Source organism: Simochromis diagramma, unplaced genomic scaffold (genome assembly GCF_900408965.1).
Source record: "Simochromis diagramma unplaced genomic scaffold, fSimDia1.1 OVJJ01000402.1, whole genome shotgun sequence".
In the NCBI taxonomy this organism is placed as follows: Eukaryota; Metazoa; Chordata; class Actinopteri; order Cichliformes; family Cichlidae; genus Simochromis; species Simochromis diagramma.
The window spans coordinates 3,689,958-3,716,850 of record NW_024386972.1 but is presented as its reverse complement, the minus strand read 5'-3'; the positions used below and the strand labels follow the sequence as shown (position 1 = coordinate 3,716,850).

Below are 26,893 nucleotides of genomic sequence, written 5' to 3'. Positions count from 1 at the left end.
CAACCTGATATCTTGCTGTAGCACCTGTAATGCTAAGCAAACTAACAGATGCCTTGCAGCAATATGAAATACGCAAGTGCTTAGTTATATTTGAAGAGTCAAAAAGAATATGCCACCTAAAATCAGTCTGTTAAATATCAAATTTTTCCCCCATATAGACAATAAATTCTGTTATTATTAGTTCTCAATTATTCTATTCATGGAAGCCATTAAGGATTCCAGTGTTAACCCAAAGTCACAGCAGGGGAGGGGAGAGGGCGTAATTGGTCATCGGAGATAAAACAATAAAAGATTTCGCCTGCAAGCTCCAGGGATCTTCTGAAGTTCACAGCTGAGCTTCCAATAAATCAGAGAACGTGACTGGCATACACTGTTATGGGCAAGAAAAAGGTTAAACACAAACCTTTGGTTGTTGCATTCAGATTAAAAGAACTTTCACTGGCGAAGGCTGCCACAACCAATGACAAGTTAAAAGGATAAAACAAGCCAGCTGGGCCCCAAAATGCATTTTGACCATACTACTGTATTTTCCATTATAGCACTCCAAAAGCCTTTTATTTCCTGATAGCACAGAGACAGGAATGATTCTTTTAACTACTGAGCACACAAGTACTTACCGGTGTACTGGACTGAACTTTGATCTGATCATCTCTATATTTGATGTCAAACCTCTTTCTACCAACAACATGAGTAGAATTCAAGGCTTTTCCTTGAAAAACAAATTTAACTACATGGGGAAAAGCACAAAGATAACTCATTAGCCATTACACATTAGTTTCAGCGAATGCAACTGCACTCAAATTCTTAATTTAGAAATATAAGGAGGCCATTTAAAAGCTTTTTAACCATGAGCTTTTAGGCTATACAGTCATATGAGTGCTTATTTGCAGCTACTTCAAGTAACAGACATTCAAATGAAAGAAACTGGGGATCAGCCAAGCTACAGCTGCCATCAGAGCAGCTTGAGTGAATTAATCAGTTAAAGGTAAACTAATAAGAAGGTGCCAATTTAGCTCACTTGTTCAGCAGGTGACCGTATGCGTTAGGTTATCTGGTGAGTCTCAGTGGGCTATAGCTTTAAGTGTGAATGGTGCAAAGTGGAACTTCTTTTTACCTCTCCTCATATATAATCCTTCCACTGGATGGCTGGACTCTGCACTAGATACAATGAAAAAACACTAATAAGGACTCTAAAAAGACACAGTTGTAAATTGAGGCTACTCAAATAAATAAAAAAAAAAATAGCACACTAAATTGGATGGTATGACCCTAAAACACTGCTGTAGAAATCACTGTAAATACCAAAGAACATGGCTTTGAGTAATTTATTTATTACATTATTTACATTATTATAAGAACAGGTTTCTTACAAGATGTAAAAAGATCAACTTCTGAACTGAAACTGAACTTCTCTTGAACTGAATGTTGAAGAAAAAATAAACCCAATAAAAATGTCAAACAACCAAATATGAGCTTTGCGATGTGGGAGAAGCTGCAACGCTAAGATGCAAGCAGTTCATATATTATGCAAAACTAAGTACCAGCACAGAAGAAATCCATTCTGTTTCATAATTAAGAGGTAATCTTTCTCATGTTAGCGAGACACCTGTTTATAACAATGTTTTTCACAGTGTGATCAGTGCAGGAACACAAGATTATGACCTTAAAGTGTTTACATTTTTGCTTTTTTTGCTGTTACCCAAAATTTAACTTAAATAAGTAATTCTATCTGGAGCGCTGCTAGCCTTTTAAAATGAAATTCAGTCTTCTCACAGTTTATCAACCAACAAAAATACACAATCCCATTTTCTGTTAAATCCCCAAACAGAAAATGATGTGACACATTGGCAGGCACTTCTGTACTAGTTGAAGATAATATTTGTCAGCTATGAAAAAGAACCTTGAAATATCCCTGCTGTTTTGTCCTTTGATGCTATGTGATCAAAGGTAAATGGAAGTCTGGATTGTCAAAGAGGAGAGGCCTTTTGATTGGAGAGGGATCTCTGTCAGCCTTGTGAAGCAGTTTAAATAGTCCTGTTCCAATATTCATTGGAATCCCCATGATGATACACTCAGACACACCTGAAACAGGAACACAGGGGGATGTTAACAGGCCAGTCAAGCCACGAAAATCAATTTCATTATGCAGATGAAACAGCAGCTTACCACAAACTGAGTCCTTCTGTCCAAAATAGGCAGCATCAAAGAGATGATCGGCTGTCTTCTCAAAAGAAGCCAGCATGAGGACACTCTCCTTCATTTTTGCTAAACCAAACCTGGTGATTCCCAGGATCTCACCCTTAAAGGATAGAAGATGGTTACATTAGTTCCCCTACAAGGAGATGAAAGGATATTAATTCATGTAATGTATGTAGATCAGCGGTTCTTACCTTATAGGACATGAGATCTGCAAGAAGCATGACGTGACGTCGGTCAATGCTCATTCCGTGGTTCACCATGGTGTACTGAATCTCGTTTATGATTGTGGATCTAGCAGCCTCAATGCCCAAGGTCTTCTCGACCTATCAAGTGCACAGAAAAGCTTGTTTAAAAAACAAACACATTTTAAAAAGCCCTGGTGCAGACTCCCCACAGCCAATTGAAAGTGTTCTCAGTTCCTTCAGCTGGCATAATTTATGCGATTGTTTTCCTTCTTTCTTTTTTTTTTATTTTTTTTTATTTTATTTTTTTTTACAGTTGACATTTTAAAACGTGTCCGTTACTTCATGCACTTTGAGCCAACAGGTTCATCAAAGAAATTCATTTATTTATTTTAAACGCACAAGAGTGGATGTATTAGAAAACTTAGTGCTCCATTTGAGTGATGGAGATATCAAAAACTGCCAGCCTACAAGGACGGCTGAATACTGAGTGTAGCAGCAGCAACAACTTCAGGCTCTCTTAGAGTCCTTTTGTCTCACAGCCTGTGTGTCATGGACCAGGCTTTGTGTTGTTAGATAAAAGCATTAATGCAAAGTAGTGAGAGCTGATCTAGGCTGAAACGCATTTAAACTAGCTTTGCTTAACTTAATTAATTTATTAATTAATTTATTTAACTTGTATCATATAACAAGAAAACTTGATGAGCCTCGAACACATATTTCTACTCATTTCTAACCAAACGATAACACTTAGGGACAATATTAGACACAAATATGATGACAATTTAATTAAAAGTGAATGAAAAACTGTGCAAATGTTTTTGCCCATCAATGACAGCAAAAATGTTAATGCTTCAGTTTTGCAGGTTTTTTCTTTTTAAATCTTCAGCTTGGATTTTCAGAGTGATCCTACTCTCATCATGGGAATGAATAGCCTGTTAATTTTGGGCTTCTAATAATTTTTTTCACTTGCTATTTTTCCAGGGTAAATAAGTGTTCAAGACACATCTTTAATAACTTTAAAAACAAAAGGAATTGGGCACACAAACACCCATTTCTGAGCATTTAACCATTCCAACAACAAGAAAATCAAAGAGTGCTGTAACAGCTGACAGGTGGCAGCTAACCCTGGTGGCATAATGGTTGGGTCTGTAATTTCTAAACTGTGCTTAAACGTAGGGTCTGTGCAGAAAACCAACCAATTTCAATCAACTCTACCAATTCTCCCAAGAGTGGGCAGATATTCAGCCAAAATTGTGGTCAAGATGCAATTTGCTAAAGCCATCAGCTCAGATAGTAGAGCAGATCAGCTACTGATTGGAAGGTTGGCACTTCGATCCTTGGCTTTCCCAGTCTGCATGACAAATATCCTTGGGCAAGATACTAACCCCAAGTTGCCCCCTGATGTGTTCATCGGAGTGTGAATGTTCATTAGTTTGCACTTTAGAAGTTTAGAAGTGCTTGTATGAGCTGGTGTGAATGAAGCATGTTGTATAGAGCGCTTTGAGTACTCCGGGAGAGTAGAAAAGCGCTATATAAGAATCGGTCCATTTTACAAGCCTGTGTATATATTTGAGCCTGTATGTATACTTTTGAGCCTCCTGTGTGCATAAAAGAAAATTCACCATAAAACCTCTGCACCCCATTCTTCTTTTTTTATATCAATAAAAATGTATGATGTACAAACATTTGACACTGGGGGGAAAAAAAAAAAGACTCATACCTCATAAGTATTGTTTGAAGTGGTCCTACTTCCGTTCACGCCATGTGTCGCCATAACCGCTCTCAGGTTGTCCCCCTCCACCAGGAGTTTGTATTTACTCTTGCTGCTCTGTTCGTCAATATGAATGACAGCTCGGGCAACCTCCGGTATGCCTTGAACCACCACCTTTCAAGTGAGTAAGTGCAAACAGTTAAGACAAGAAAATACACAGGACTCCATGTTATCCCTGCTTTGAGTGCACTTTAAGCATTAAACAGTTCAGAACATGTACTGAAAAGTATTTTCTGTCATACATTCACAGTGACATATTAAATCTTTACCAAAAAATTCAATTATATATATATATTTTTTAAACCGAGGAGTTTATTGAGCCTTCAGGTAAAAACAAACAAAGAAACAAAACAACACAATAACAACATCAACAATAAAGTTAAATGCATATATTGGTTTTATGGGTTAATTTATTTCTCAAAAACATAATGGGGGGGGGGGGGGGGTCACAGTTAGAGTTAATAAATAATCACACTGATGATGTAGGGGCCTCAAAAACCCAAGACATGATATGAAATATGATACACTTTATGTTAAAGGTTTAATATGGTTATCAGTTTCACAGCAGCCTTCCCCACCTGCTGCTCAGACTATCTGTTTACAAGGGTAAGATAACGATAAGAAAGTCAGCTCAAAGGGAAGGAGGAAGGCAGAGAAAATAAAGTTGATTTTTGCTCTTAAATAAAGGATGAACTAAAGGTTTCCACCAAGGCCAAGAACACAATAAATATACTTTAATGGAGTAACGCTGCATGACTTAGTGCTTAAACCAGAGTGAAAGAATAAAAGTAAAGCAGTGAAAATGAGCACAACAGGTCCACTGTAAAACACTTAAATATTTTATTGAACAGAGCAATTAAACTACTGCTCAATTTACTATGAAAGGCAATTCAGTGTAATTTATAAAGCTCTGTATCACAAAGGAACAAATTTGCCATCCAGTGTTCAGCTGCTCCACATCCATACAGTATTCTCAGACATCGGCAGAAATCACAGTGCAGCATTTGTGCTTTCTAAACATGAATTTTCCATAGGTAAGAAGCCCTGACCAGCCTTGACCTTGAATTCAATTTGCACACAGAAAGCATGTGTGCACAAAAGAAAACAACCATTGCACACGTGACAGTCTCACCTTGGGAAGTTCTGCTTTTAGTGACTGCAGCACATAGTACATGGAGCTTTTGCTGTTCTCTCGAGGAGACACGCACACCACCGCCTCCCCGTGTACAGCGATGTCTGCCGGTTTGACTCGCAGTTTAGACATGCAGATGGAGTAACGCACCGTTTCTGCATTTACCTGGGAAGAGACGAGAAATCAAAGGCACAGCTTGTTTTCTTTTCCACGCCGCACAAAACGCACTTCTCTTTAACCTGCAGGCACTCATGAGTCAGAGCACTGTGCTGTAGCTGCTACTATTAAAGAAATGCAGTGTTATCATATTTTAGTAGGTAGAGAAAACAAAGAATTCAGTGTTCCAATGGTTTAAGCTATGCAGACTTATCTGTAACTGCACATAAAGCAAAAAGTGAGAGTATAAAAACATATGTTTTGATTTTCCCTTATTCTAAAGCAGTTCAACCAAAACCCCAACATGTACTGAAAATATGCAGGATGAATTACATCCTGAAATCAACCTTGAAGGTATAAAAATGAACATTATTTCTTCTTCAAATATAATTGAGAAGCTAAAAATAGTAGAAATGAGGACACAACGAAGTCTAAGCAGCGCTGGACAGTCCGTTTTAACAGTATCCCCGAGTTCCCAGGCCTCATACTTACTTTTACAAGCACAACGGTATCCCAGCTTACGTAAAATGACAATTAAAACTATAGATTAATATCCCAAGTGCACTAATTCAGAACTAATCTAGAGGTGTGAAAGGAGGGGGAAGTGTCTGAGATGTTCACACAAAGTGGGAGTAAAAGTAATAAAGCTGTGGTACCTCCAGTCGCAGCAGTCTTATTCTCTCCAGTGACAGCTTCACCAAGATGAAACAGTCATCTGGAAGGAAAACCTCTTCTATGTACTCAGAAATCTGTAAAGGACAAAATGAGAACCTACCTTATTACAGCTGTGTACAGCTTGTTCTTTTCTTTTTTTAAAAACAACACCTCTACTTGAACCATTGACATCCCTTAGTAATGATTTCAAAGCTTTGATTTGTAAATAAAAGGGAGGGAAATCTGATTGGTTCAGGTTACCTCTCCTAGAAGAGTCTTCTCAATTCTCCCCTTCACCAGCCTGGCAAAGTCAGCATCATCTTCCACATCCAAATGAGCCGTGATTATAGGAGTGCTGAGTGGATTTTCAATAGATTATTCAAAACAAATTAGGGATGTATTCACTACTGTGACACAAAACACCATGGGCAAGCATAGCTCACTCTGCTAACTGCTCTAATTCTGTGTGCAAGCCATGGATTGAAGCAAGTGATCAAATATATTCTCACAATAAAAGTGGAATAGGCAGCTTTAGAGCTGCAAAATCCAGCACTGACGTCTGACAGTAAATGTCAAACAGAAGAATTGCTTCCATTCAGGAAGGCGGAGGTCTTGAAATCGTTCTTACTCCATCTTGCAGCAGTAATTTTCAGCGATGTTACAAAGATATCAAGACAAAGCCCATGGCCAACTTTGAATTGTGAGGTATATTTGTCTTTTTGTCCTTGGCGCAAATGACAGAGGGAATATAATGAGACATCTCTATAATTGAATATCATACCTGATGTTCTTGGAGGCGTTGATGATTTCTTTGATGCGAGGCACTCCTAGAGTGATATTCATTGATGCAACACCGGCAAAGTGAAAGGTTTTTAGTGTCATTTGAGTACCCGGCTCTCCAATGCTCTGGGCACAAAGGGCCCCAACTGCTGATCCTGGCTCCATCTGAGCTCTATCGAGAAACGAAAAGAAAAAATATATATATATTACAAGACAGAGTCTCTAAGCTGAATCAGCTTTCATCAAACTGACAAGTAAAATTGGAGTTGCATTTAAACTAATGTCATTTTAGCAGCTCTCAGAAAAGATGAATGATCATTTGGGAAACAAAGTCAACCACTTAAAAAAATAAAACGAAATCTTAACCCCAGGCTGACTCTAAAAACAGAAATCACAAAAAAACATGGTTAACACAGCACGCTATTTCAAGCTCCAGCAGAGTTTAGCGCAGTGCTGTCACAGGAACAATGATGGCCAGTCACTCTGCACGGTTTCTGATGGCATAAAGCCTTCTGACTTTTTCTCTAGTGCAACCATTATAGTTTGGTTTTGAGTGAATATTTCTGGCACCTCCACATCCTTAACAAACTTCCAATAAACCTTTCAGTAAACTTCTAAGTGTTTGTTGCATTGCCTTTTCATTTTCTTAAAATAGATGAGTTGTTCATTCCTCCCCAGCTTCAACTACTTTAAAGCTTTTTGAAGCACAATCAGAATTGATTACAAATTTCCTCTCAATTGTTCTCTATATTTTGGGCTGCGTATGTAGTAACAGTGACTTTTTTATGATTAAAAACCAAAGATCAACCATTTTTGGCTCTGTGGTTACCTAATGGAAGGATGGACGGACAGATGGAGCCAAGAAACAAAAATAACAAGCCTCAAACTTGGATATGAGTCTTGTACCTCATGTATTTGTCTCTGCAGGTTTCAAGAAACTTCTCCAGCTGGGTAGGAGTTACACGATCCAGCTGATAAAGAACCTTTGGCTGTAAATACAAGACAGAAAGAAGACCAATTATTTTTCAAATGCTGTGAGGCTGAAGTTTGTTAAGCCTTGCGTGACACCTACCTCACTAGTCCCATTGTCATTGATGCCGTACTTGTCTCTAGTCTTCTTGATCCTTTCTGAAATGCTCTTAATGAATTTCTTTATCTCCTAAAGTAGAGAGAAGAGAATAAATTCCACCTCCAAACTCAAACATATCCTCAACAACAAATGCTGCTGTCATGCAGCTGTTAGAAATCACAAACTGTTAAGGAGTGGAGAACTCAAGCGCCCAGTACAACACACTGACAAGTCTTTTTTTAAACATCAGCAACACTAATGAGCAATCAGATGTTGGAAAATCAGTACAGAACAACATCAGGCGCTGTTTTATTATACAACAGCATCAGCAGGATTATTCCATTAATGATTTCCAATTCTCACTGACACGCCATTCAAAATTCACCGCATGCTTGATAACTGTACCTCCAGGTACTTCTCTGCGCCTGTGTCAGTTAATTCCTTCATAAAAGGGAAAAGAGTCATGTTTGTTACCATCAGAAAACCCATTAACTGCATGCAGCTGGCTTTGGGCTTGGATGACAGCATGTCTCTGTATTTGATTAAAAATTATTATTATTCATTTGTGCTTCTCTTTTTAGTTGTAATACTGTCGGTAACACCATCGCGTGTCCGCTTGTTTCTGTTCCACATAAACCTTTCACTATAAAGCTCAAGATCCTGTTGAGACTTTTCAAAATAAACTGAATCACGTGAAAGAGCAGATTATTTACGGATGAGAAGTAAAAAAAGAGCCGCCAGGTGCTAAAAAATAGACCTTAGACTCAAACGTTCGAACAGGCTTTTCCCCGCAGCGCGCCGTGTAATAAATACTCACAAAGAAAACGGCGGCCGTTACAACTTATGTCTAAAAATGTATAGTTTCATGCATCGGTTAAAACACTCGACTCCAGCAACATGACGCCCAGCTGGAAACACTTCCCGCAAGTCGAGCTGCCCGAGATTCACAGAATTTACAGAAAATGTTACATTTTTGTGATTTATATCGTTATCAGGACGATAGAATTCTTATATCGGGATATGAGATTTTGGTCATATCGCACAGCCCTACTCACAAAGGCACTAAATGAATTATTCGGCTAGTCCACAACAAATTAATTATGCATTCTCGTTCGGTATCATTTGGTAAAAACTACTTTTCAGCTTTTTCTGGAGAATACTTAATTTTTTAAAGACTCAGGCTGTTAAATATTAAGGCTCCCTCTCACTTCCAACAGTGAATGATTTAATAATTGATCAACATATTGATTCATTTTGTCTTATAGGGTTACACCTGGCTGCAGAACGAGGAACAGAGCATTTTAAATGATTTGGCACGCCTGACTCATTCCAACCGTCCGACTCCTCTAAGTACAGACTACAAAGGACATGTATTATCAGTCTTCCGTTTCGACCATAGATCTGATGTGTGCTACATTTTACTAAAAAAAAGAAAAAAAGAACAAAGACCAAACAAAACAAAAATAAATAAATAAAAACATACTCTTAGCCTCTCATACCCTAAATAAAAAACAGTTTGTTGTTGCTTATTTTGAATTTTTATCTCAGTGTATTTGATATTGTGGCCTCTAAGCGTTGTGCTATATCATATCAATCCACCATAATACCAGCATAAATTCTTATGTTTATTCATTTAAAACTGTCATATCACGATATTAGTGCTATAGCAAGGCCATTTGCCTAGTGCACAACCTCAGGCATGTCTGCAAATAACAGTTATGTGTCAGCCTCTGATAATAACTTGGTACCTAAAAAGGGAGCTTTTTCAAGAAACTCCAACTAAGCATAATACTTTGTAAAATACGCAAGTAACCTGTTCTCGCTAAAGGTGGAAACAATTTTGTTCCATCACCTGACGAAAAACACAGACTACAAGCTAGTGATATGTTACCCAAATAACTAAATCAGGTGGTGCAAAAGCCAAGGATGGATGGAGGTTACTGCTGCAGTTACATGGCAGAAAAGTGGTAAGTAGTCATGATTTACAATTCCCAAGAAAAACACTACCTAGCTACTTTAGTGCTTATTTTAACATCTAATATAACCACTAAGCTTACTGTGAATCAGTTTCAATTGAAACTCTATTCATAATAAGCTACGCTATAATAAGCATAATAAGCTATGCCATAATTTCCTAATTAAAAAAAAAAATCTATAAAACATTGTTAACCAAATACTGTGATGGGTTTACCTCCAAGAAGCTGTCTCTACAGCATAAGAAGTCAGCTCTTTTCATGATAGCGTCTGCAGTGAGGACCAGCTCGTTTTGACTCAATGCAGGCTCGTCTGGACACGTGTAGACCGCCTGGGAGGAACAGAGAAGATCAGAAGCACTCACTCACAGTTCAGCTGTAAATAGCTCATGATGGTTGATGTTAATAGCAGCTGAAAATGCTTCAAAGTGAACATGAAGAAAATGTACTATATACTTTCTGTCCCAGTTTAAGGGTCAGTGCTTTGAGCATATAATATGTAAAAGACAGCCACTCTAATTATTTTTTCATATTAATTCAAGCTCCTTTAAAAAATTGTCTACAGACTGCACAGCCCTTGGCAATGAGCGGATCAAATCAGAACACCTTTCCAGTAACAGATTCATATTAAATGTATTAAACTCATTAAATTATCGTAATTATTTTAAACATTACTGACAAAAAGCTGTATTTGTTCTCTGCTGGTTATCCTAGTTAAAAAGACCTCGTTTAAGAGATATGGAGCCTCTAATGCTGCAAGCTTGTGATTTCTACTTGGATCTTAGAATGTGATTTCAGAAAAACAACAACGCTTTTAACCTCAATGACAAGCAGCAGATTGTGTACACATGAGACATGACCTGACGGTGAATAGAGCAATTAATCGTTAATCCTACAGGTCAGTTCAAAGATTCTCTGCCCGCTAAACTGCCTCCCACAGAATAAACTGATTTGAGTCATTTTAAACACTTACAAGGTCAGAAATGATGAAAAATATGTCAGTAAGAAATTAGTTGGCTGCAATTTCAACTATTCAGCTGTTTGTTTTTTGCCTCTCCAGCTCAAAAGCAGACTGTTTACAGTAGCAGGAAAAGAAAACCGCAACATTTTAATATTCAAATAGTTTCAGTACTGCTGAACAAAACGAGTACTCCAAACCATAAAATGTGCCTTTTTTAATTAAACTATGTTTGTTTTTTAAACACAGCTTTTTTGTGTGTATATTTGACAAAGTACACATTAAAGATGGACGTAGCCAATGTACATCCACTGCTTTGTGGAATCATTTTAAAGTCTCAGAGTTTACACTATGGCCGATATTACGTTGGGCTCTTGTACCCTGGAGTTGCCATGTTTAGTGGGTGGAGTCTCAGCTAATCCGCTGAATTCAAGTGGTCAGTTGAGCCTTTAGTTTGTGTAACACCCAATTGCCCACAAGGTGGTAACAAATTACCTGCACAGTCAAGGTTTGGAGAGCAGAGATCAGACTAGTGCCATTTGACCACAGCCCATCTGTTACCTTTACATAGTTTGCGCTTTATCTCAGTGCAAGATGTTTTTTCATTACTTGAAGGACTTTGATGAACATTTTCGGTCATAGTATTTGGGTTTGCATTTCACTTTTGTCTGTAGAGTAGCCTATAACATCAAAGTACCTGGCTTTTTAAACAGATAACTCGTAATTAGTAAGATGTTTTTCTGTGGTAACCTGTGGGTGCATTACTGCCACCTTCTGGAATAAGTAACACATCATACCAGTCACCAGGTCCAAGAAGGAGTTGCAGAAACCATTAGATTTTTCAGAAACTTCATGTCTGCTTTAATATTAAAATATCATGGTCATTGCTACAATAAAGCAATGATATTAACCACTGACAGCTGTAGGAAGGAACAAGCAATTGTTTTTAAAAGTTTAAATGGTTGAAGAGTCAAACTAATCTTTATCAAGTTGAATACAATGAACAGAAAAGGCTGATTCTAAATGGATGATGTCCTTTACGCAACCCTAGAAAATGTACTTTTAAGCTAAAATAATGACTGTGGGGGGGCTGAAAGTTGTCAAATGTACTATGTCTACATTATTGACTACAATAAAACAATAAGGTCCCAAAAAGTTGATTCTGTTCATCTGGACGTAGCGTTTTTGGTAGGAGAAACATTTTGTTACTCATCTAAAGGTAAAGATGAACAGAATCAACTTTTTGGGATTTCCTTAACTGGGCATGAGCATGCGTCAAGGCAAAACAATTAAAGGTTACATTACATAAATCGTATCACTGCTTATATAAACGCATGAAATCATCAACACATATCAAATTGAGATTCTAAAGGCCGGGACGTGCTTACTCCGTTTTTACCCCATTAATTCCTGCACTTTATTTTTTAGCTTTACCATCAGCTAGGAAGATAAATGAGAAGGACTCTTGTTTATCCAGAGTAAGTGGCTTCTCACGGCTTTTTCATCTTAAAATTACTCCTTGAAATAAACCAACTGAAATAAGGAGATCTTTTAAAAGGCAAACTATAACTATAAACAATTTATGAAAGTTCAACTATATGAAAATGGCCGACAAATATTAAATTAAAATGTGACTGCAACAGAAACAAAGAGTAAGGGTTATTTTAAGGCTGAAGAAATTAACTTCTACTCTGGTTCGCACATATTTTAGTGCATTTGGTGTGTTTCATACTAAAAATGAGGAAGACTAGAAACACTGCTTGTCAAGCTGTCAATTTCTGATTAACTCACCCGAATGTTGTCCAGGACTCTCTTAAACTCCAGTGGCTCATCCTTCCCTTCCATTGCAGCGGGGTCCAGGCCATCACCACCATAAATGAACTGGATGATGTCGCCTGTTGAACTGCGTACTGTGAGGTCATACTGTGAGCACAAGTCCTCCAGAGACTTCACCAGACGCCTCTATTAAAATACAGAGAAACGACACAAAATAATAATGACACTGACACATGCGATGGAACTGCAAATTGCATCAACACTGCACTATGAGTGTGTAACCACAGTCTACGTAAATGAATAAGAAACCCTAATTAGCTATGATGAAAGTGCGCCAGATATGATTATATAATAATATTACATACTATGAAATCTTAATATTTAATGTGCAAAGTTAGACTGATTTAAAAAATAAATTAAATTATGGGAATGAGGCTTTTTTAACATGACGTACTGTAAGGAGAATGTGGGATGACATTTTTCCTTTTTTCACAATTTTATATGATCTCATGGATTAATAAATAAAACACTGAAACAGGCAATATTACTTTGTGCAATAGAAAATTTGCTGGGGGGAAAAAAAAAAAAAAATCAATAAAAACTTAAAATATAACACGCAAAAAAATGCTAGCATCCTGGGGACAAAGTAAAGACCTGCAGTGATTCAGTGTCAGCAGTAGTCGTCAGAAGTGAATTGTGTGAAAAGGCTCAAAAGAAATGGGTCCAAAAAGCTTTACCTGCATGTACCCAGTCTCTGCAGTTTTCACCGCAGTGTCCACCAGACCCTCTCGACCAGCCATGGTGTGGAAGAAGAACTCTGTGGGCGTCAAACCAGAATAGAAGCTGTCGGCCACAAACCCTTTAGCAGCAGGCAGCTGTAGAGAAATCATCAGTGAGCTATTAACAGAGCTTTGAGTACTCTAAGAAACTGTTATCCAGTTGCACTGTTATTTTCTCAGAAAAAAAAGAAGCAAAGAGACTAAACATAATGAGACTAGAATTGATGAAAGCTTTTGGAGTATTGGATGCAGGGGTAGCACAATGAAATAATACTACGAAATAATCAAAGTGTGTCAGAGCCTTGGATGCAACACATCAGGTCTACAGTCAAACACCAAAGTTTGTAGCGTATAATCTCCAGTTACAAGAACAAGCCTCAACAATTAACTGATTAATAAATCACAAAAAAACAGATCCAGAACTACAACATGAATGGCACTTAAGGAATACATAGTAACACAATTACAACAAATAAATAAGGTCTTACTTTTGAGTGTTTTTCAAAGTGAGGCAGGGAGCGATTCTCAAACCCATTAGGTACCCGAGAGCCGCTTATGGCCTGCTGGCCCACACAGGCAATCATCTGAGATATATTAATGAAGGATCCTGCGTTACACAGCGGGGACAGATGAAAAAGTGAGACACACTAAACAATTTAGCACTTAACAGGTTGGCAAGCCCTGAAAAATCTATCAACTAGAAACACTGTAGTTTAACGGTCTCTTTATTAACAGCTTATCAAGCCTACTGAGTTTTGTCATGCAAACAAGAAATATAGCAATCTTACATCCACAGTGTTATAAAATGTTAAATGTAACTAATGCTACTAAAGTTAGTTCAAACATTAAAGATTAGGGCTGTAACTGTGCTGTGACAGGGCTGTAACACACTTTATTTGAAGACAGTGTGTCATTATTTCCATGGCTGTGTCTGCAATACCCAATATATTGGACTTTGTTTGAAATCATATAGTAAGAAAAGAAAAACCAAAACACTCAACAAGAGCCAGCGGTGGACAAAAGTGTCCTTGAGCCTCGTATTTATGCTCAATGCGAGCTTCACTTTGTGATTTTTTGTAGCTGATTTGTGAAGAGAGAACACTCGCAGATTCTGGCTGTGCAGTGAGGCCAATTAAAACTGTCATTTAAAATGCAGTGTCTGTTAGCATATCACACGTTTAATAAAACTCCTGTGTCTGCCCACCTTTCAACGCCATCCTCGCTAGAATGTTGTAGCTAACGGACAACACTGCCAGCATATTCCTGGATTTTATGGTGTATAAGTATGTTAACATAAATTGTCTTCTGACAGTAACAATCAGGCTCAGAGTGCATATGAATGGAGGAAATTTTACTTCTTTATTGCCTTTGAGTTAAGATTATGTTTTCTTGTTCTGGCAGCAATGATTATGAATTTTCAATCATAATATACACATAACTGTATAACTTCTATAATAGCTTTTTGTCCTTTGAGTCCTTGAGTGTCGTTGTAAGTCTGTTAGTGCTAATAAGCCTGACAAAAATGTGACTGTTGTGGTATTATCTGATTATGTAACCAGGCTCTTTTGGTTCCTGTCTTACAGTTTTTCTGTCAAGTCCTTCACTGTTTACCATTACAAAGAGCTAAAAAAAACATCCATCCATGTAAATATTGTATTGACAACAAGAAGAAGCCACTTTGTGTCTCAGAGCTCTTCAAAACATTTTTTTCCAGCTGCACGTAGACACGGCAACACCTTCATCGACCATTTATATGAAGATTTTACAATTTGTTTTGTTTGCTTTCCAGTTAGCTTACCTTTGGACCCGCAGAGAGCCATAATTAGAGGGCTGTTGCTCTTGTCCAGCTCCCTTAGACAGGCACTACCAGCTCGGTCTCTGATGACAGACAGCTCTTTCAAGATGAGAGCCTTTTAACAAACACACACAAAATGATCTTGAAAGATGGCACACCAACATCTATCCTTTTTTGGTCTTCTCTTATACACAAAATAAAAAATTTAATATCACACTTCCTTTTCTTCAATACCTTAAATAAAATCTTGTGAAACTTTCTGAGCCTATAAATATGAACAGAACAAATCACAGCATTCAACATTACTTTTTAATCTTCCACAGACAAACTGGATGATTTCGTGCTGTACTCTCCAAAAACTAGCCCAGCCCAAACACATTGCTCTTTCTCAGCCTATGAAAACCCCGATGATTGGACGGATCATCATTGGAAATGGCCCCTCTGCGATATGATGACTATCTGTCAGTGAAGATCTTATTTAAGGTCAGTTGTTGCCAATGTGCAGCCTACCGTCAAGTCGATTTCAGAGCTTGAACAATTTTGGAAGTATTTGTGCCTTTTATCGAACAAAAGGTGCAGAGAAACAGGAAATATTGGAAAGACAAGAGATACAGAAATTAGATCGTAAAAAAGTCAATTTGTTGAGAAACTGAAGGAAAGTTTTGGGTTTTACTGGCAGCGCTTATAATTAATAACATGCGAGAAAATAATGAAATCACCACATTTGGATGATGTTCATTCAGCTTTCTTCTCAGGTTTTTAGCTAATAAATAACAGATATGACAAAAAAAGACATTGGTTTAATAACCTCAAACAACTTATAATTTAGATATATCAATTAATGGTGTGTTAATTTCCAATTAAGCAGAGGAAGAAAAAAGGAATAGGAATTCATAAAAAAACAAAAGACATCAGATCAGGTACTTTGTTGCTCCTCCCTGGGCTTTTATAATGACCTTAACCGTTTGAGTTAAGGCCTTAAACTGATTCCAACTTTCTCGAACACAAGCGGTCAGTTCAAGCTTTGCAGGATGGAGCCTTGTCATGGACTCGTTTTTTTGTTTTTGGTAGTTTCCACATCAGCTGGATTGAGAGCCAGACTGCTTGTTCGCCATGTCACTCTGTTAATTTGCCAGTGCGGAAGAAAAACTTTAATACTCTTTGTTCCTTGGCAACATGAATTGCACTGAAAATAGCATCTTTGTCACCAAACCTACTTTCTATCTATTATCCATCAGTGGAATGAGAGAAGACATATTTCTGTGTGCATCTGGGCCTTTACTACTGAGGTAATGATTGCCATCCTCTTTGGTATATTACCTGTAATGTAAACCCATAACATAAATGAATTGAATAATTTGCTTCTTTTCTTTGCACACCCACAGACCACTTTGTTAGTTACATCTGTCCATCTTCTCATTAATGTAAATGTCTAATTAGCCAATCATATGCACTCCATACTGTACAGTAATGCCACTGTTTTGCACATGTCTCACTCTGTATATTTTATTTTATTTATTTTATATATTTTATTTATTGTTTACTCTATTTAATTTGTAAAATATGTGTACACACACACACACACCGTAGAAAATATTTAGTATACACCCAGAAATGCATATACTATTATATATTGTACAATATTTATTAGTTTCAGATGTAGCCATTCTTGTATTTTGCTTGTTTACATTATTGTATTTTGCACAACTCTGTTGCTTGTGAAGCTCGCACACAAGAATTTCACTCACATGCCATCATTGGCAGGGAATCGTGATGCATTTAGGCATGTAGAAATGGTCAAGATGATCTGCTGAAGCTGCATCAGAATGGAGAAGAAAAGCAATTTAAAACATCCAGTGAGCTCCAGTTCTCTAGCTGAAAATGACTCTGTCAGGACAGAGGATGGCCAGGCTGCTTCAAGCTAATAGGAAGGCAAAATAAACTTTACATTACAACCAATGAAGGCAGAACAGCATCTCTGAATGCACAAACCTTGAACCAGATTGACTATAGCTGCAGGGGACAACACCAGGTGCCACTCATGTCAGCTAAGAACATGAAACTGAGCCTACAGTTCACACAAATACTGACCAAACCACAGCTGTAACACTTGATTAATTCTTCTGTTCTTCTACAACAGGTCTACTTCCAACAGCACATGCTCGCTTTTGGAAGATTGAGTTAAAGACTTATTATTATGCTAACAGAAGTCTTCATTCTCAGACTGCAGGCTTACTGGTGGCTCCTAGAGTTTCTAAAAGCAGAGTGGCAGGCAGACCCTTCTGCTGTGGATAAATCTCTAGGTTCAGGAGACACACACCCTCTCTACTTTTAAGATTAGGACTCAAAACTTTCCTTTTTTGATAAAGCTTATACTTAAAGCTGGATCAGGTGAACCTGAACCATCCGTCGATTACACGGCTATCAGCCCAAACTGCTGCTGCCGAGCATTTCTTCTTCACTGAACTCTTCACTCCCCAGGTGTTTACACACCACTGCAGCATGTAACAAAATGTTTGTTTTGTCCCATCTCCCTTAGCTCTTATGTTTCTTTACCTCCTAACTCTTTACCTTGCCATATAAAGTGCCTTGAGCCAGCTGTTGTTGTAAATCGACACTATGTAAATAAACCTGGATTGAATAGAACTGAATGACTCACAACTGGTGTGGTGTTCAAGAAGTAGTGGGAAGGTATCAATTAAATGAAAAAGCTTTCGTCTCGTGCGGTGATGAAATGTTTCAGCAATGATGCCGATTGTCCATGCCTACCTCCAGGGTTTCTTCTGCTGTGCAGCCTGGCTGCTGCTGCAACTTGCCCGTGTCCAAAGCTTCGATGTATTCGTCACACTTCTTGTAGCCATCATCCAACAGGTCCTGCTTAGCCTTCAGCAGACCCTGGCCTGGTGTAACATCCCCGATTCCAATAGAGAAACCCCTGTTTGCTGAAAGTTGAGGTTAAAAAAATAATTCTGCATTACTTCAGGCTAACCCTTCTGTGTAATCGTTTATTGTTCTTAAAGGGTTTTGAATTTTCTAATATAAACCAAGACACTAGAAGATATCTTGGCATATATCAGACCTAAGAAATAAGTAGTAAATTCCTTGTAGACCACCTACAGAGATACACAGGAGCAAGTCTTGCCAAGCGAGACATGGCGTTGGCAGCCTCCAGCTGTCCCCAGTCCCTCAGCAGGATATAGAAAATGTTATTCTTCGAGCCAGATCCCAAGGTGCTCTTATCCATGCTACCACACATCAGCTCACTGTTGTGAATCACCACAACTGGGGATATGACACAAGAATAGGACAAACAGCGATGCTATTAAATCCAGAATAGAAACACCAGGTGAATAAAACATCGCACCCTGTTCCCCTCGAGACACCTGACACCTATCTGACAGGACATTCTCAAACCTCAAAGGAATTTCAGGAACATGCTTACCGCTTCTTGTTTTTGCTACATTTTCTGGAATCACACTAAAATCTGATGAACTCTCCTAGCGACGGGCAGTTACTCAATTTTATTTTTTGCTCATATGTTACTGCTCATACAGGCTTCATTAAACGTTTCTAGGTAGTTGCTGACAAACAAATGTAATCCATTAAATGTATTTAATTTCAATCACAATCAAACTTTAAAGCCTCCTCCTGAAACGTCATCGCTATAAAGACGTGTTTGTAATGTGAGATGTAGTCAAACAAAAGCTTTACACTTGGTTTCATTAGGTGGACGTCTTTACTTAAGAAACTCACACGAATCATTGTGACAAAGGTCCTCTCCCTTGCCGCAGTACTGTTTGCCCTTGGTGCGTAGGTTGGCATTGACTGGACATTCCTTACTTGGCTTCAGGATTAGGCTGAAGATTTGCTTTCCTGTCCACAGAGCCATGGGCTGACAGACACAGAATAGATTATTAGTGCTGGGTCACAAATATAGACTTATGTAACCAGCTCAGCAGTGTGGAGTACCTTTATTATGGCCGGGTGAGGGAGAGAGATCCTGACTCTTTCATCTTTACCCACAAGGATTGACGCTACTATTTGGCAGGCTTTTGATCTGTCAAAGAAGGTGTCCTTCAGCGTCAAGAGGTAAGCACCTAGGCAGTACAAACACATTGTTAATTCACGGGAAATTAAAAAACAGGTGCCTTTCAAATATTGCAAAGCTGCACACCCATCTGGTAGAGAATGGATTTTTTTTTAAATACCTCCCGATTTTTTAACTACTTTCTTAATATTTCCATACATTATACATCTATGTATGATGCTTTTGAGAACCGGGACACTCGTATCATACAAAAACATCTACAGTTGGCTACCACACATCACTGCACTGACCTGTCAGGAAGTCCTGAATAGCAGCAATCAGGGGCTCGCCATTTCTTGGAGTGACAAGATTAGCTTTGGTCTGAAAGAAACGATAATGAGTTGTCTAACTGCAGTTTCCTGTAGACAGCTTTTCATGTGTTCAAAAACCACATCTGTCTGTGTGCAGTTTGTTTAAACACCATGTAGTATAATGACACATACCCCCATGAGGATAAGAGCCTCAGCTTTAGCTTCTTCAGTTTGAGGTAGATGGAGATTCATTTCGTCCCCGTCAAAGTCAGCGTTGTATGGCGTGCACACACACTCGTTAAACCGAAATGTCCTGTGAGGTTTGACCCTGGCCTGTGTGTGAGTTTGAAACGTGCCAAAAACTATGTCATTCAAAAGGATCCAACTAAAATATTTCTCATTAGTCAAGATTTTTTTTTAAAGTAGAGAGAAAGCTAAAATGCGAACCATGTTCAGGAACCATGTTTTCAGTGTGTAACAGGTAATTATTAAATTTAAAAAAGTGCAAATAGATTATTTTGACTGCAACTGTATTCTACTTTAAACATTTCTAGATGTGCGTGCATTGACTTGACTTAGCACTGGGTTTAAAAGAACCTTTGCAAGTAAAAAGTAAGAAATAACGTCAAGTAAACTATACGCAAAACTACGATCTTTGTAGATAAAACACGAGGAGTCCTAAAACCTAGTTAAGATGTTTTGTGTGTGTTTGCACACCAGCAAAAGAATCGTATGAAACATTTTCAATCTTGTTTTCTTTATCATTTTCATTAGAAAAACAATACGTTAATAATTCTCTGTGTGGCTGTGAAAATTATGGTTACAATACCAGTTTAACAAGAATTTAGGGCAAAAAAAACCATCTTACAATGTGAGCCATGATGCTGAGTTTGTGCAGAGAAGGCTGTCGATTGAAGAGGACGATGTCTCCATCTATTAGGTGCCTCTCCACCAAATCACCAATCCTCAGTTCCTGGGCAATCTTTTCACGGTTTCCATATTTTAAAAACCTGACAAACAAAAAACAGTAGATACGCACTTGTTTTTCACCAAGAATTATTTTATCAACTAAAAAAGATTAATTAATTAAAAAAACTAAACAAAAAAGGGAAATAAAAGGAAATTCAACAACAATTCACAAGAAAACCTCTCAGCTGCAGTCATTAAATGAAAGTTTTCTACTCAGATTACATTTATGCCTCAGTTCTTCAAAGGATATGATAACAAAGTTTGGAAGATACAGATCTTGAATTCTGACAAGCAGCTTGTCAGCCGAAACTTTACATGCAGGATCTGCTCTTTCTAGTTAAACAGCCCACAGGCAGCGATACCGAAACACTTTGCTCCTTTTTCAGACATTCTCACATCATATCAAGTTTTAATCACATGGTCATAAATTAGATTATTACTGGTTTTCCATTTTGTCAGTGTATAAACATTTGGGAAGTGGTACTTTTAAACCATTTAAATTCCATGTGTGCCCACTAAAGATTATCATCACATAAAATAAATAGAATAATGAACTTGAGCTGTATAGACTAATAAAAAAAAAGGATATTTTAAATATTAAAGCAGAGAGAATACAACAGAGTATGGTGTAAAATAAATACAAAGTCCTAAGCCTCACCTTTTTATCTGAGTGTGTCTGTTCTGTATGAAGTTGGCTCCAGGGTGAACATCAGGACCATTACGGACCAGTTTCCTCATTAGCTCCAGATTGGCTTTGTTTACCTTGAGATAAGCCAAATTCAGATACAGTATTACACTCACAAGGATTAAAATCAAAAATGGGTATTTAGTGTTATTTCTGCTAATCATGGGGGAAGATTTACCCTCTCTGGGTATGTCAGGATTTTGGCCACATGCACAGGGACAGCCACCTCATCGATCCTCAGGTTTGGGTCTGGAGAAATGACAGTTCTGCCAGAGAAGTCCACTCTTTTGCCAGAGAGGTTTCCTCTGAATCGGCCTGAGTCGCCATTAGAGTAGACAAAATCAGTCATTTAGATACTTAAACTCTTCATTTGTCAGTGTGATGTACAAGCAACATAAAAGCAAACATCTGCCAAGTGCCAAAAAAAGTAAAAATTTAATTAAATGTTGCTAAAGTAGCCAAAATTTTATTACACACTATACCTTGCTTTCCCTTGAGCCTCTGCACAAAGCCCCTAGTCCACTTTTTAGGTGCCATATTGAGGGGGATACCAGAAAGTTCACTATTAATGTAAAGGGCACACTGCAGCTGGAGGAAGTCCCAGTCCTCCATGATCATCTGGGTTTTTGCTCCTGTCATACGATGCTGCAAGAGAAGAGTTTGTTAAGTGGGACATCTCCAATTAAACAATACATTTGATAACTCTATTACAGACAGACTTTTTATTTTTAAAGGATTGATGATTTGAAGATGAATCTTAATTGCCCCTGCTGTTAACCTGTACAGGTGAAAGATACCTTTTTAATGACATCGTTAAGGAAGATTATCTCTGTTAGCTTCATAGTGAGGTCGTCTTCATTGGTGCCAGACTTGAGGTCGCTGACAACAGACGGTCGGATGCAAAGAGGAGGCACAAGGAGACGTGTGATGATAAGGTCTGCGGGTTTCCCTGCTTCGGGGTTCATCAGCAGCAGAGGGATGTCCTCTTCAGAAATCCTCCTGAACAGGTTCAGCACCACCAGAGGATTCAGGTTTTCCTGAAAAGGGAATTAGAAATGAGTTCAAAGAATACATCGATTTTTCTAATAAATAAATAAATAAATACATAGAAAGAAATTTTAAAAATCCCTTACATCTAAAATAATTGCTTTTAATATTTTTCTAAATTATCCATAAACCATACAGTGACTGTAAGCCACAGCCATGTCGATATATTAGGCCTACTTTTTGGTCCATTTTTAAAATAAGACCCATGTGTTGCCATATGACGAAATTAGTAGTAAAAAAAACTTCACCTGTGCTCTGGTCAGCAGTGGCTCAACCAGTTTGTTGTGTTCAATGGCAATATCAAAGGACTGCAAGAAATCTGACACAAAAGCATCCACCACTTTCTTGGTCGTCTTATACTTCTCATGGATGATCTTAAGTAGGCCACACTTTTTGACTGGTCCTAAAGAGTAAACACACACACACACACACACATTGATTTAGCAATCAAGTCAGGGTGGCTTTTAAAAAGAACCAGTTATGAAATGGAAAGGTCTCTTCTCACCATTGAAAGCAGAACAATTTAGACAGACTGTCCTTTTGCGGCATTTATCAGAGATTTTCTTCTTCAGCCCACGTTTCTGGAGGTAGGCCAGGTTAGGCCGTTTCAAGTAATCCATGAACTGCAGCTTCTCTTCTTTCGTCAGCATTATCCTTGAACATGTCTTACAAATCATCTGGATACACAACCCATCAGAAAGAGGGGACTGAATTATCGTTTCTCACAAGTCTAAAATTATGAAATGCATTGCATATCATTTCACCTTTAACATTTGGCAATACAACAAATGATAACTCAAGAAATAAAGAATCTCTTTATTTCTCGCCTATTTATGGCACTCTAGTGACACCTAAAGGAGAAATACTATTTTAAAACGTGCCTTGCCATTCCTTAAACATGTACTCTTGGAACAATGAAAGGTTTGTAAGATATTTTAGTCACTACAACAAGAAAACACTGGATTTACCTGTAAGATTCCTATCGTGGCTTTGAAATAACCAACATGAAAACAGGGCAGCTCAAGATCCAGGTAGCCATAATGTCCTAAACAATCAGCCAGATTCTTCCCACATGTCAGGCACGGTCTGTCTTTCTCACTGGTGCCCTGCAGGAAGCACGACATCGGAGAAATAAGGCTGAAATATGAGGATTAACTCAATGGGTAATTCAAGACTGTTTTTGATGCACCAATGCAAATCTACCAAACACCCATATAAGAGCTCAGTGGTGTAAAAATCAAGCATGTGGACTTCCCCACTGTGACAACCCCCTGTGAATAAAGGAGCAGCCAAAAGAAGCTTTAGTGTGCAAATGTTAAAATATTTGAAGTTAAATGTTTAAATGTGTCATAATAAAGAGTGAAAGCTCTTAAAACAATACCATTATGTTCTTATTTATTCATAAAGTAACTTTCCTTTATTTAATTTTAGAAAAATAGAGACAAACTATATAAATACAAGTGTATACACACGTGTACACAAAGAAAATGTCTCTCTCATATGCATGCCTTTATACCACAGCTTCCATTAAGCCTTGAGCCTAAATCTCAAAATGTATATTTAAAAAAGTATATCTTCTAACTATATCTTATGCCCTGTATTTCTGTATTTATGCATTTCTCAGGTGTTTTCTTGAGTCATTGCAAACAGAAGTAAAAAGTCTTCCATGTCATACCATACGGTGGTCCAACACTCCATAGGCCAGTGGAGTGTGTTTGGTGTCCTGGCTGTAGAGATTTTTACTGACCACCTGGATGTGGGCCTGCTGCCGCATCTGCTCAGCAGATTTCATGCCGAAGCAGATGTGGCTTCTGTAAACAATGACATAAAATAAAGCAAAAACAAATTAAAGAGTTTAATACCTCCAGTTGGTAACAAGAAAAAACATAAGCAGGACTGCTTGAGCTCTGGTCCAGCTTTGGTCAGAAGTTTATAACTAATGTCATAGTCATAGTAATCTTGAACTTTAAATGATTTCTTTGAACTGTTCTTTTTCCAGGTCATAATGATTATACAGGACGCATATTTAATGGATTTAAATGTAGGCCTCCTCCTTTATTACTCCATCCATTTTGTACATTGTCAAAAAGTGGATGAAACTAGTAGCAAAAAGTTCTAGAACATGATGCTGCCATTATTATGCTTGACAGCTGGTACCATGTTCGTAGGTTTGAAAGCCTCACCTGTCCTTATCCAAACACACCTCTTGTCATTCTAATCAAACTTTTCTCCTTAAAGTATTTGGCTCGTTCGTGTCCTGATCACAGCTGTATTGTTGTTGGAACCACTTTTTCTAGCATATCACAGGCAAAGCTTACAAGAAAACCTATAAAATCCCATCTTGAACTTACTGAACTATTGGGTGACGCATGCTTACAGGGTGACACTAGCGTTTACGTGACACTTAGTTGCCAATATGCAGATTCAATGAAGCATATTTACTCATTAATCACACTTTTTAAATGCGTCCATAGAGGCTTTCAACTCTATTCCACAATTACGTTATGTAAGTACGACTAAATTATCCGGCAATTCAGAACTATTCTTATATTAACTACCTAAACAACTTGTGTGGATAACCGGCGAGCTAACCAGGCTAACAGGAGTCCTCTCTCGGTCATACTCACATTTTTTTGGCCACATCTGTCTCTCTGAACTGCTCCTTCACCATTTTGGCTGCTTCTACTACATTAATAATATTACACGAAAATAAATTGTTATGTTGTCCTCATTGCAGGATGCTAAGCTACAGAAATAGCCAGCATATTGTCATGTTGTGAATATGCTAGCAGTCAGCAGCATGCATGGGAGCCACCGCGCAGTGCTGCCTTCAGGGTCTATTTGAAATTTAACAACACGAACTCTGATTGTTTTAGCCCTTACAAATTTAAAAACAAAACTATAGGAAACTTACAAAAAGATGCTTTCACCGAATAATACTGGATATATTTAATTGTTTAAATATATAGACATAAAAATCCACTTTTTTCTTTCTAAGCTTCTTAGAATATAGACATAAAAATACGCATAGTATCTCCTTCTTAAAGAAATGTGGCGATCATATGCTGAGTTAATTTCAATTAACAAAGGCTAATTTTATAATATTCATATTGTGGGTTTTTGTTATTAAAATTTACATTCGATTGTCTCCTCAGCCTAGTCCTACAAAGCTTGTTTTTAATTGCCTATTTATTAAAAATAATAATAATAATAATCTGAGTATATAAAAGCCATTGAAGGCATCGTAAGCATACACCCAACAACAGGCGGAAAGAGAAGTCACGGAAGTACGGATACAGCTAGTATGACCTGTATGCTGACACCTAGCGGCTAACAGGAGTACTACTTCCAGGGGGATTTGTGGTGAATTTAGCTCATCTTCAAAAAAGTAATTAAATTAAATTAAAAAAAACACTATTTCTTTAAAAAATAAACCTCTCCTTAAATTAGAACTATGGCTTTTTGAATGGTTGCTTATATGATGAAAGGGAAATAAAATAAATGAAGAGAAGTATATTAATGGACTCCAGATGACTGTTCAGAAAATTAATGTACTCTTAAATCTTTTTAAATATAACAACATAGGGATTCTCATATAAATCCATCAATTCAACACACACACATAAACACACACACACACACACACACACACACACATATATATATATATATTTATATATATGGATGGATTTGCATGACAACTTTTCTCAAATATTTCCTCAGTGAAAATGCATCGATCTATGCTCTTATATCATATAATGTATGTTTAACAATTCAGCCTCTAGATGGCACCAAATGCTTTTCCAGCCGCTGGAAACAGTGTGAGGGAGGCAGCTCGGGCTAAATAAACCTGCTGTTGTACCTGTGTGCTTTGATGCGTTGGCATTGAGGCACTGATGGCGACTGATGACTTCCTGATGAAAATTTCCTCCCACAACATGCTTGTGTTGATTAATTGTTCTGTCAGCTTATAACCACTGACAGCGAAAATTGCCCAACTGAATCTGATTTGCAATTTTCTAATTCTGCTGACATGTGAATCTAAGAAGGCCTCTAATTGAACCTCTAACACAGTGTTTAACAAGGTCTGCCCTTTTTCAATCTGCCTTTCGTGACAACAGCTTCCTGAAAAGGTTGGTCTCTAAAAGGATAGTCCACTACTTAAAACATATACATATACGTACACAGCATGAGAAATGATCCAGATAAACACTTGAGGGACTTCTGCTAACAACGCCTTCAGCTTAAGGGGTAACACAGTAATCGCTCTTTAAAGTGCCCCTTGAGCATCTATGTGTACAAAACTGTGTATGAAATAGAGTACGGTTGGTTAATCGTCCAATCATGAGCAGAAGCACAACCTCACAAACGCAGCACTCCCCATGGAGGAGTTGAATATCTCAGACTACTCAGATCCGAGGTCTGCTCAGGGAAACCATCTCTCAGGAGGGAGGATCCAGGGATTTGTTTACTGTCACTGTGCTAAATTGTGATAGATTTAGTTTCAGAGAAAGGCTTTTAGATGAATTATGCAACTTTTTCCCTTGTATATGCTGAAGCTCTAGGGTATGTAATGACCAGATAATGCACTTTACCAATTTCCACAAAATCTGCAGGATTGATGTAT

At 37.8% G+C, this 26,893-nt stretch overlaps 1 protein-coding gene across 1 annotated transcript; it reads right to left on the bottom strand.

Moving 5' to 3' along the window:
* Positions 1-1,311: 1,311 nt before the first annotated feature.
* On the bottom strand, positions 1,312-25,110 carry polr3a (polymerase (RNA) III (DNA directed) polypeptide A). The gene is made up of 31 exons (XM_040039154.1): positions 24,894-25,110; positions 23,942-24,077; positions 23,235-23,372; positions 22,772-22,943; positions 22,515-22,669; positions 22,017-22,256; positions 21,702-21,864; positions 21,398-21,534; positions 21,193-21,296; positions 20,434-20,575; positions 19,758-19,898; positions 19,566-19,635; positions 19,197-19,324; positions 18,981-19,119; positions 18,345-18,509; positions 17,997-18,169; positions 15,231-15,342; positions 13,921-14,039; positions 13,391-13,528; positions 12,669-12,839; positions 10,138-10,251; positions 7,950-8,036; positions 7,784-7,866; positions 6,879-7,049; positions 6,359-6,452; positions 6,100-6,192; positions 5,288-5,452; positions 4,105-4,269; positions 2,391-2,522; positions 2,167-2,299; positions 1,312-2,082 (listed from the first exon to the last, which is right to left on the bottom strand). The coding sequence occupies exons 1-31, from the start codon at positions 24,935-24,937 to the stop codon at positions 1,934-1,936; spliced, it is 4,173 nt and encodes a 1,390-aa protein (XP_039895088.1). The 5' UTR covers positions 24,938-25,110; the 3' UTR covers positions 1,312-1,933.
* Between the last annotated feature and the right edge of the window lie 1,783 nt (positions 25,111-26,893).